The 12,245-nt window shown below is 33.8% G+C and overlaps 1 protein-coding gene across 2 annotated transcripts in view; it reads right to left on the bottom strand.

Moving 5' to 3' along the window:
• The window catches only part of PTPRB (protein tyrosine phosphatase receptor type B), a 141,783-nt gene that overhangs the window by 90,458 nt on the left and 39,080 nt on the right, over positions 1-12,245 (bottom strand). For both annotated transcript variants that reach the window (XM_023504302.2, XM_003770932.4), the window contains 3 exons: positions 8,009-8,287; positions 1,614-1,871; positions 25-288 (listed from right to left, as the gene is read on the bottom strand). In XM_023504302.2, coding sequence (XP_023360070.1) covers positions 25-288; positions 1,614-1,871; positions 8,009-8,287 — 801 coding nt within the window. The remainder of the gene's footprint in view (positions 1-24; positions 289-1,613; positions 1,872-8,008; positions 8,288-12,245) is intronic.

The following is a 12,245-nucleotide window of genomic DNA, read 5'->3' on the forward strand; positions in this document are numbered from 1 at the left end:
CCATTTTTAAAGTTCAAAGTTTACCTGTTCTCCCCATTGCTGTTTTCTGAGCAGAGAGTTCACCACTGATGGTAGAAACAGTAACCTGATATAGGCATCCTGGAGTCAGGTCCTCAAAGAGGACTTCAGTCACCCAAGCTTCTACAGTTTTGAATTCTCTCATACTTCCTTGATGAGACAATGTGATATTATAATAATCCAGGTTTCCTGGTGGTCTTTTCCATTTGACTTTGAGATAAATGCAGCTAGCTTCATTAGTCACCATCAGATTTGAGACTTCCACTGGAGCTAACAAGAAATAAAGAAAACCAAAACTTTTTAAGTTAGAATTTGTTTTATAAAAAAAAACAACATAAAGATTTATGTTTTTCTCTAATTTATATTTTACTATAAAACCAAAAATGTCATATGACCATATAATCATATAATTTTATAGAGAAATTCCTACTTAATTTACTGAGTTAGTTATAAAAAAAATTAAACCCCATATTTCTGTATTCATTCATAAGTTTGATGGCTATAATGTCACTTCACCAGAGCAATATGGTGAAATCACACCGTTGTCCTTTCTTCCATTTTTTAATCTCCAATATACTTTTGGACTTAACTAATGTCTTAAAATCAAGTTAGAAAGATAATTTCATACTGGTTTGTCAATGGGACAGGGATTTACAGCTTTTTTTCTTAATGTAGATAAATATCTTTAAAGAATTATGTTACATTTTATACAGAGGTGTCCTTACATTATCATTGATGGCTAACTTTTATGCCTTATTATGGCACAGGTTGGTGAGCCTTGGGTCCAAGATTATGTCAAGAGAAGACAAACTCTGACTGGTCTTTCCAATTTGAAATTTCAAGCACAAACCTGGCTATCATCTAAGAACCATCCCTCCTAATTTTTCATAGGTTCATAACCAGATTGTCCATGGTGTGATAAATTTTTTTTTTTTGGTTACAACATGCTCAAAGTCTATCTTATCAATTTACAAAGGGCTTGTGATCAGAGTCAGTGCTTACTGACAAATCCTTGAAGTAATTGAAAAGATTATCATCTCTATAATGGACAGAGATGCTTACATGACATGATTTATTGGAGCCCCCAAATATCCATCAGACCCCAAATATCTTTTGCACCAACTTGCTTTGGTGTCTGAGAATCTTCCATGGTATATCTACCATATACTTATCCAGTATAACTATAGTATTAGTTACTGCTAAGTCATTTTATCTCTTGGCAGGGGAGGTTCTTAAAATAAGGGCTCTTAATTTTTAAAAAAATGTATCATGGATCCCTTTGGAAACTTGATAAAGTCTATGTACTCCTTTCTTAGAATAATGTTATAAATTGAATAAACTAAAATACATAGGATTATAAAGTAAACTGAAGCTTGGGAGATGCTTTCGGATGAAAACCAGAAAAAGTAGAATGCTAGAGAGGAGGACCCTGGGTCATCCCAGAGGTAGCATAAGGTGATTGGGTACTTATGGAAGGGATACTAAAAGATGAAAGAAGGATATGAAAAAGTGGGCAGAGGAGAACCTACAGACTGAGATGACAGCGTCTATACATTAGAAGTGTTCACATAAGAAACACATAACTTCGGACTTACCTGTCCTAATTAATTTAGACTTGTAGTTTTGTAGCCCTGCTGCTTCAGTTACAATTGTGAGGTTGTAGAGATGGCCTGGGGTCAGTCCATGAAAAGTGTAGGTATTAACATGCTTTTGTGTACTGATGTTGTGAACTGTTCTCCCTTTATCCAGTAATATCACTCTATATTGATCCACATTTCCAGCACCTAAGGACCAGGACACTTGGAGAGTATCAGTCTTGGGGTAGGTTTGGATAGCTTTCACTGGGAATGGTACTGGAGGAAAAAGACAGGTACAGTGGGTCAGAAATCATAATTTCTATGTACAAGAGACATATAGAACATACATTTGTTTATGCTTGCCTGAGATCTCAACTGTGCAACTGTGTAACTGAATAATTTAGGATTTTCAGTAAGAAAACAGCACTTAAAAATAAGGACACTGGAGTGAATCTCATCTATAACACTATTTTCATGCCTATAGGACTTCAGTTTCCACTGTCTGTAAAATGGGGATAATAATATTTGTGCTATATACTTCATAAAGTTTCTCAGTAGAATTCATTTTATGAATCTTAAAGTATTATAAAAATGTGAATTATATCATATTGCAATAATAAGACATAGAAAAACTTTATAAATGAAACCACCTCCTTATGAAAGTTTATCAGGAGCTAAGTAATGGATGAGGTCCAGGAAAGATCTGCCTTACATTGAAATTTCTTCTACATAAAATTGTGTTAACATATCATCAAGTACTCAAATGGATTTATGATCTTACTGATTTGAAAGTTTCTTCCAACAAAATAAATCACAACTCATTCATGCCAGCTCATCTTCTGCAGTTCTTATCTATGTCCTTCCATAAAGATGCCATAGGTTTGGATAACCCAACATAGTAGAAGCCTTCCTTTATTTTCATTGACGTTGCAAGAGTACCAATGGGGTAACCTGGCTTCTGTTTTTCATACTTGCTAATCTACCTTTTCTTCCCGTTATATCCTTAATTTCTTGATAACATGACATTTCTGTTTTTCTTCAAAGTTATTAATTGTTCATGTGTTTCAGTCTGCTGGGTGCCCTTTCACTAACATCTGTAACATCATTTTTCAGAGACTATTAAATTCTATATCTAACAGCCACAAAATAACACTATTAGAATGTTAGTATTAAAAACAGGGGCCTTTGTTTTTTTTTTTTTTTTCTTGGAAGACTGGGGTCAAATAGAAGAGATCAGCAATTTTTCAAAGGCAGTCCAGTCTTGTTTCCTCTTTTTGTTCAAATCTGTGCCCAATTGTTTGTCCATCCTCTCTATCCCAGATAACATATCAATGGACAAATTCTGTAGGTTAACTACCCAAGGGCATTTTGTAATCGAGGTGGTGACAGGCTAGTGGTCTCGCCTGTGTAGATGATTCTGAGCCATTGGAAATGTCTTCTAGGAGTCTGTGCAAAGTTCTGGGGCTTGATGCAATCAGAACAATGTCAAACTCAAGCTAAAGTATCTGGAAGACCTCAAGAAGTATTAGAAATTATTCAACTTGGATTCTGTACTGGAACTCTTATAGCAAGTAAAGTGGTAAATTTTTTGGTAAGCATATATTTTTCCATTTTATGACTTATCTTACTGTTTATGATCAGAGAACCATTAAACAAAGCTATTTATATTATTATGTCTTCCAAGGGATCTTAGATGATTTTTATTTGTGTGGGAGCCATCTTGCTAAAAAAAAAATGACCTTTAGACCGATATTTTACCCTACCAAATCGTATTATTTTTCACTCAATATACTCCTATATTATAATTATAATCACTCCTTTGTTACAACTTAATATGCTAATACTATATTATATTCACTACTCTTTCATTTAATTACAGGAATGGGAAAGATGTGGTCAATTACTGAGTATCATCTTTCTCCTTTGATTTGTATATAATAACTTTTGTAAAGATTTTGTGCAAATGGTAAAATAGACATGTATTAGTGATTAATTCTTGATGTTCTCTCAGTTGGCTTTTTGGTTTATTATTAAAAGAGTCAGAGAACTTTTTTGCATCTTTTTTTCTTCTCCCCTCTTTCTATTTACTTTGTATTTCAATCTCTTCAGGCTTTAGTGATTGCTTTGCCTTTAATTCAAATCTCTTGTACATATTACAAATACAAGATGTTCTTTTAATTGTTCTTTTAAAGTGCTTTTCTCTTTTCCCTTTAAATATATGTGGGACTGTGATGGTGCAGTGATTTCACCAATTTTTGATGGAGAAAACAATTTGTTATAATGATTTTTACGAATATTTTCTATTTTCCTTCTAGTTGGATATATTGTCAAGCTTTCATGAACTGATTTTACCCTTCATTTCTCATTGACATTTGAAATGTCACTGCTCAGAATCTTCTGTTCTCTTCCTTCATAAGATTTTGCAGATAAGTTTATATTCTATATTGGTATTGCCTTTAGCCACCATCTCTTTTTGGCAAGTAAGTCATAGTATCAAAATATTTGCTGACTGAAGCCCTTTCTCAATTCTTTTGATCTTCTTTATTAATGCAAGTAATTCATTGTAATGGGCTGAAGCTCGAGTTGATGCACTGAGGTCCCAAACACGTGAGGCTAAATAGTAATTGGACCATACTCTATTAATATATATGCTTGGAGAAAGAATGGCCCCCTCCCACTCTCTGTGCAAGTCCTGATGTGTTTGTTGTATAGGAAATGACGATTTTGGTGGGTGGAGGCAGAGGGGCAGGAAGAGAGGCAGAGAGAGAAGGCTGGCTGGCTTCTGGTCTGGCTGGCTTCTTGACTCAGCTGCACACATTACTATCCCGAATTTCCCTTTACCTCTGATCCCCCTTTACCTCCGATCCTTCTTCACCTCTACTGAAAATAAAGATTGAAGATTTTCCCTTAACCTGAATTCCTGACTCTGGCTGATTTTAAAATACGCGGTCATCACAATTCATATTAGTTAATTTTTCAAAATACCTGAATACTTGTTGTCAATGTGATTTTGTTTCCACTTCCCAATTTTGATTGTCAATTGCTTTAAAAGAAGCAATTAAAACTATTAAAAGATAGTTCCATATTGAGTTGTTTCAATTGTATGCCATACATTTTCCTCATTTTTATAAGTTTTTCTTCCTTTTTACTACAATATTAACTCTGAAAAGATAATCATCTGGCTGTATACAAATAGATAATTTAAAGATATCTTCCACATCAATAATAAATTTTTCCTGTCTGTCAAAATATCTATTTCTTCTTTATGGTATTGTTTGGTACTTATCATATCCAAAGACTACCAATTATTTTCCTAAAGAAAATATTGATGATTCTAAGTATGAGATTTCTGGGATATCTATAAGTATTTTGTCTTTCTCATTTTCTCTGAATCATACTCATATATATATATATACATATATTGTGTGTGTGTATGTGTGTATATATATATAATGTTGTTTTATATATATACATATATAAATATACATACATATATATACGTGAAGATTTTTCTTTTCAAAACACATATACAAAGAGTTTTCAACATTCACTCTTGCAAAACCTTGTGGTCCAAATCTTTTTTTCCTCTCTCTCTTCCCCCCACTTCCTCCCCTAGATGGCAGGTAATCCAATATATGTTAAACATGTGCAACTGAATAATTCTTTCTTTTATTCTTTCTTTTTTTTTTTTTTGGCTGAAGCAATCGAGGTTAAGTGACTTGCCCAAGGTAACACAGCTAGGAAGTGTTAAGTGTCTGAGACCAAATTTGAAGTCAGGTCCTCCTAACTTCAGGACTGGTGCTCTATCCACTGTACCACCTAGCTGCCCCTGAATCATACTTTCTAATATATTTTTTTCCCATTTTCATCTTTTTTTCTCCTTTGAGTTAAAGTAACAGTTATTGAAGTTTACTGATTTAATTTGGTGTGTCTTGTTCAAGATCTTTATAGAATTTCTTTATCTCTTCATCTTTAACAATGTATAAACGTCTTGTAAATATCTATGGCCAAATATCCCATGAAACAATGTTTCTCTTGTTTTGGGGTATTTAATTTTTAAAAAAGGGAGATGAAAGAGTATGTAAGTGATAGATGGGGACTGAGAAGGATAATGGATCTGGGTAGGATATCTAGGAATCCATTTTAGCCAGATGAGAACATCAACATCCTCTGGCTTTCTTTTCCTCTCCATGGAGTACCTATGAATCAGCCTACCATTTAGTTTTCAACTTCCTTCTTTTTTTATTTATGACAAAAATGTTAAATTGATAGAATTCATCTCTTTCTACAATATATCTATTGGATAAGTGGCTGAAATTTATCGTCTCATGAGGCAAATTGTTTATGGATAGCTTAAGATATCCAGAAGATCCAGAAATGGAAAGGACTAAAAAAGGACTAAAAGCCATTTTACATTTTTCTTTGTTTTATAGATTATCATGGCCAAATAATTCAACAATAAATTCAACAACAAAATATTTTATTGGTGATATACCTTACCTTAGTTGCTTGGTTAATCTTCAGAACAAAGACTCCTTTAATTCTGGGGCCATACCTGAAGCATTTTTAGGATTGTAGAACCTGCTAGAGATTATGCTCTGCCATGACCATTAAGAATACAGGATTACTTCCAGGAGGTTGTTGGAAGAATCATATAGTAAGATATTATGTTAACATTCTTAGTTCATACTTATGACCACTATAGCTATTACCCAGCTAGACTAATTTTTAATATAAACTATTATTTTTCTATCATTTAATGGTAGCAATTTAGAAGATCTCTGTAGTGACAGCTTCATTTTTGTTTTTGTATGAATATACTAAAAAAAGTGTTTTTTTTTACATAGCAAGCACTACAAAAGCTTTCTAAAGTTACAATCATTATAAATATAGAAAATAGTTTTTATAAGAAAGACCTACATGAGGAATATTTATGGAAGGCAAGCATAAATAAGAACTGGAAGAAAGGGGAAAAAAGAATAAAGTAGGGAGATAACAGAAGGGAGAAAAGGGGGAATGAGGGAAAAATAAATGAGAGAAATAAAGAGAAAAAGAGGTCCATATAATAGAAAGTACAAGAATCACTACTCAAATGTCACAGTATCTTGGTTCCCAACTACAAGTCAAATAAGAGAAGAAAGAATAGAATTCAGGAAACTTCATGCTAAGTTAATGTCAGGCAAACATGAGTTAAGGAATAAAATAACAAAATAAATGCATTCCAGGGCATAAATTCAGAAAATAAAGTTGATCAACACAATTTCATTTTAAATATATATATGGTGCTAGAGTTGGTTAGCAACTTAAAGATAGTCCATGTAAATCCATCTTATAGATGAGAAAAAATTATAAATCCAGGAAAGTTACCAGTCATATAATAAAATGAGGACTAAGAAGTCAGACTTTCCACTCAGTCATTTTTTTTTTTCATGATCCCAAACTGCTTTTCAAACCATATTGGGGTGAGAGAGACATAGGGATGTTTCTGTACTTTTGAAAATGACATTTCTAGGATCTCTAGAATTGGGATTAAATATGATATTGGAAATAGGGCAATTCAAATAGAAATCATGAGTTCTGGATTTTAGCACCAACCAGAGTTGGTTACTGATAATTTTTTAGTTACTGATCAAAATATTTATAAGAACATGAACCCCGAGATAAAATCAGGTAATATATGTAAAGCACTTTGAAATCATTAAAGTAATATGTAAAATGTTAACTATTATTATTGCTATTTTGGTTGAATAGGGGATATGGGACAGGGTCAATAATTAATGTTCAAAATATTATGTTAAAACTAGTGCAACTAAAGTTTTGGGTAAAGTGTGAAGCAAGAAAGATCTGGAAAAGATGACATTCAAAATGAGTACCAGAGAGACAAGAATTTAATAGATAGGGAGAAGGGGAGGGAAGAAACTCTATCACCTAGGAGGTGGCACATTGGATACAGTGCTGAACTTGGGAGCTAGGAAGACTTGAGTTCAAATGTTGCCTCAAATATTTACTAGCTGAGTGACACTTATCTCTGCTTCAGTTTTTTCATTTGCAAAATGGGATAAAAAATAGCATCTCTCTCCCAAAGTTGTTGTTTGGGTCAGAAACCAAGATAACACTGGGGTTTCAAACATATGAGATTAGATATTATAACAAAGAGCAGGTGTTTGGATTTTGGATATACTGAATTTGATGCATTAGTGAAGGTAGTTGGAGACACAGGGTTGGCATTTGGGAGAAATATCAAAGCCAGAGGGAGAGATCACACTAACTGGAAGGGTGGCTTCATACAACTTACTTAATTTCTTTTTGCCCCAGCTACTTCCTCTATAAATAATGTGAATGGGCTCCCATACCTACCTAATGCTGTATGATTCTGAGCACTTAATATTTAATAATATATAGACAGGTCTTACCAGTAGATCCACTGATGTGAATTGCAGAGCTACTTTTATTTCCAGAAATAGCTTGAATGGCAAAATGATATTTGCTACCAGCAGTGAGATTGGAAAACACATTTTCATTTTGAAAAGTATTTTCTGGAATTACAGTCCTCTGGATCTTCTGGTTCTTGTCATTGAACAACTGTAGCTCATACGAATCAATCTCTCCCAAAGATGGGGTCCACCAAACATGCAAGCTCGTGGAAGTGGTCTTGTCCATATCGACCTCAAACCTTGCAGGAGGTAAGGGAACTGTGAAGAAAGTAACAAAGAAGAGACTGAGATTGACGGGACTGTGCCAGTATTATAGTAGGAATTCTTAATCTGGGGTCTGTGAACTTACTTTAAAACAGTATCTTGATAACTACATTTCGATAGAGTTGGTTTTCTTTGTAACTGTGCATTTTATTTTATGCACATAAAAACATGAGCAGCAAGATAATGCAGTGGATAGAGTATGAGGCCTGTAGTTAGGAAGCCTTATCTTCATGTGTTCAACTCTGGCCTCAGATCCTTACTAGCTGGTGAGCTTAGGCAAGTCACTTCCTTCTGTTTCCTTCAGTTCCTTTGGTGATATGCTTTTCTAAACTTAGCAAGTGTGGGCGTCAGAAAAGAGATATACAGGCTGGTATTTGGAGTTTTTCCAGTTTTCTCAGACCTGGCATATCTTATAAATTGCTGGCATGGATTAGAAGAACTTAAGGTTACTTTCCCCATCATGATGTGGTATTCAGAATAGGGGTGTTATAGTGGAAGACAAATTGGCATTTCTAATGAATAAAACATTTTATTTGACTGGTTGCAGTTATACTGTTGGAGTTCTAACTTATGTACAAAGTTTTATATTTTCTCTATCCTGAAAATAATTATATCTGTCTCTCTCCTTATCTCCATCTGTCTCCCTCTCTGTCTTTGTGTTTTTGTGTCTCTTTCTCTCTGTGTCTCTGTCTATGTATCTCTGCCTCTGTCTGTCTGTCTGTCTGTCTGTCTCTGTCTGTCTGTCTCTCTCTTCTCTCTGACTCTGTCTCTCTCTCTCTCTCTCTTTGTCCCATTTCTTGCCCCTTTTCTTGGTATCATCAATGTTCAGCATGTTGCTTGGAACAGAGTAAGCACTTATTAAATCTTTTTGACTAATTCCCTCAAATACTTTTCACTCAATCCAAGGCTATCCATACAAAGCCAAATATCTGCACAAATCCTGAAAAACTTGGTTAAAAGTTTGATTTTTTGTTTATTTGATGAAAAACACTCAACATTAAGAAACATATATTTTCAATGGAATTTCTTCCATTAGTAGGGCCAATTTTTATCTCAGCATTTGGTGCCATGTAAACATAGCCAAAGAGAGCAATACTGTAGCTAAAGAATCTTCACCATATGGCCATAAGTCCAGTCTGAGTTCATATGCCAACATCTTCTGATACAGGTTTTCCAGGAACATATGTATTCTGAACTTCAGTCCAGGAAATGACATATAGGAGACTTTTGAGTACTCTAAGATATGAGGAGGGTTTGGAAAAGAATAGTAGGAGACACAATAGGAAAACAATATAATAAAGCACAAAATGAATCCAACATTCCAGAACTCTAAAACAACTTTGAGAATCCTAGCCTCATTTTTTATAGAGTTCTCATATTGAACAGTGCTCAGTCTGTGAGTTATGGAACCTCCAAGTGGTCTACCATGTAAACTCAACATAGATTGGTGCTGTGGAAGTTTTAGTGAGTATTTTTCTAACAGCATTCTAATGGTTCTGTGGAGATGTCAGAAAAATAAATGCATCCATCAAAGTAAGACAGACATGCAGGAAACCCAAGGAATTACTACAATCTCCCACATAGGATTCCAAAACTTTGGAGACCATCTGATGAGGGTATCCTAAATACGAAGGGCAGATTTAACCATCTTTCTCTATTGATAAAGAAAAGAGTCTATCTTAGTCCTTAGAATGCAAAGTGAATGGGGATTACAGCTGACTGAAAGGAAATTCTAGGGACCTTAAAAGATACTCTACTGAAGTCAACATAACTAAAGTAAAGATAAAGTGACATTGTGTTCAAAATAATTGCATTTCATTTTAAAGGATTTTTTAAAAGGCAACATGAATAGATAACTGTCCTTAGAGTTGTAAAGAGCTGAATTCAAGTCTTGCTACTGATACTTATGGATTCACTGAGAGTATTAATAGGTTAATTGCTTTGAGCAATTAACCTATTAATACTCTCAGTGAATCCATAAGACTACAAGTTACAGAGGTGATACTAACTTGCAATGGGGAAAAGTTACAATATTAATGAAATTAGAGGTTCAGAGTCTATCTTTGTAGATTCCTTTAGAAGAAAGGAAATGGAAGTGTGGCTTTGTAGCTAGAGAGTTGACTTCCAAAGCAAGAATACATGAATTTATATCTTGCTTCTACACAGATAGGTTGTATGATCTGGGCAAGTCCTTTCACTTGTGAGTTTTAGGCAGTTCTCTAAGGTTTTTAAGATGTAGAACAAGGATAGGTAGAAAGATGGTCCTTTATCAATGAAACCACAGGTCTTTTCCCTATCTTTATTCTACTAAGTTTTTGTTTAGTTTTTAAATTTAATTTATTTTATTTTGAACTTAAGAAATAAAACAAATATTTCTATAGTGGTAGAATAGAAAGATGATTATACATGAAACTGACATTCCTTTTAAATAAAAGTTTTCATGTAACTTTCTTTTCTTTGTCCCTCCCCCCCTTAGCTACCATTAGACACAATTATGTATAAACGTGTAAAACCATTCTATACTACTCATATTTATGAGTTCTTTCTCTGAATGCAGAGTGTCTTTCTTGTATGTTCTTTATAGTTACTTTAAGAATTTTCCTTTAATGCCTACTTTCCCCTATTTCCTATATTTCACTATTTCACTATTCAATAGTGAGTTTAACTCAGTATTGAATTTGTAACTAATGTGTTCAGCTGTAACACATTTCATGCTCTATTCCATATGAATAAATAATACTTGGTCAACAAGTAAAGTTACATTTCATTGTTCTCAGTCTCTGAAAATTAGCCACAAAAGTGGTCAATGGTGGATGAATCCAAGCCTAAATGAGTAAACTAATATTTTCAAAGCAATAATAGAAAATGATCTGACTTTAGAGATGACTTCTACAGAGTCAGCTCAAATGAAATGCCCCAGTTCATCTGTTATTTTACTCTAATCCTCCATCCAAGAGAGCAGAAGCTTATAAAGTGAACAATAAAAAACTTTCTTCTGAATCACTGAGATTTTTCAGATCAAAATATTCACACCCCCCTCTTCAAGAATTATCTTGAGAACTGCTTCATTTTTTTCTCCATCTTAGGGTCACACACATATTCTATGTGAGAAGCAGATTTGAAACCAGGTATTCCTGGTTTTCTAGTTGACTTTCTACTTTTTACTTTATCATGAATAATCTCCCAGAATCACTCATTTTCATTGATAAGCTTTTGTTTTCATATAATTTTTATTTCCAAATGCATCCTTATCTCATTTAATTGGTGAGCCATCTCTCTTAACAAAGGTTTTTAAAAGAAATAGTGGGGAAAGTAAGGAAGACTATAAACTCAAAATGATGTTTCTATTTAAGAAAAACTTTCATTTGGGAATTTAGATAAATGAAGACTAAACTATTCTGAATTCTGATAGTTCTCCAAACTCAAGAACAATGAATTCAAGAGAATCACACCAGGAATACCTGCAGAGAGATTCATTCTATTCTGAGTATGATTTTCATTGGCATTTCAAAGATAATTAGTAAACTTCTAAAGATTTGGTGTCCAGACAACATGTTCTGCCTGATCTGAGATTTTGGCATTAAACTTTAAGGTGTTTTAAATCAAAATGGGTTACATGTCTAGAAGGTGAAGTTCAAATATGCAGACTTTATCTAATCAATCTAGGCTAGAAAACAAAACACTAAGTCCTTTGTATATCCGCTAGAACAAAGAAACAATGGGACCCGGGAGGTGCCTGGGCTGAGAAAACCCTGGCTGGAAACAAACACTTAAAAAACCATTTATATTGTGATAATTCTTTGCTGACAATTTCCCAGTCCTGATATATAAAGAAGTCAAATGTTTTTTGGATAAGTATTTTTCATGTGAAATATGCTAAGATCTATAAACACTTCATGAAGCTGTTTTCATAGGGCTATGTTTCATGAAGTTGTTATTTTTCTTTTTAATT

Source organism: Sarcophilus harrisii, chromosome 5, assembly GCF_902635505.1.
Source record: "Sarcophilus harrisii chromosome 5, mSarHar1.11, whole genome shotgun sequence".
NCBI lineage: Eukaryota > Metazoa > Chordata > Mammalia > Dasyuromorphia > Dasyuridae > Sarcophilus > Sarcophilus harrisii.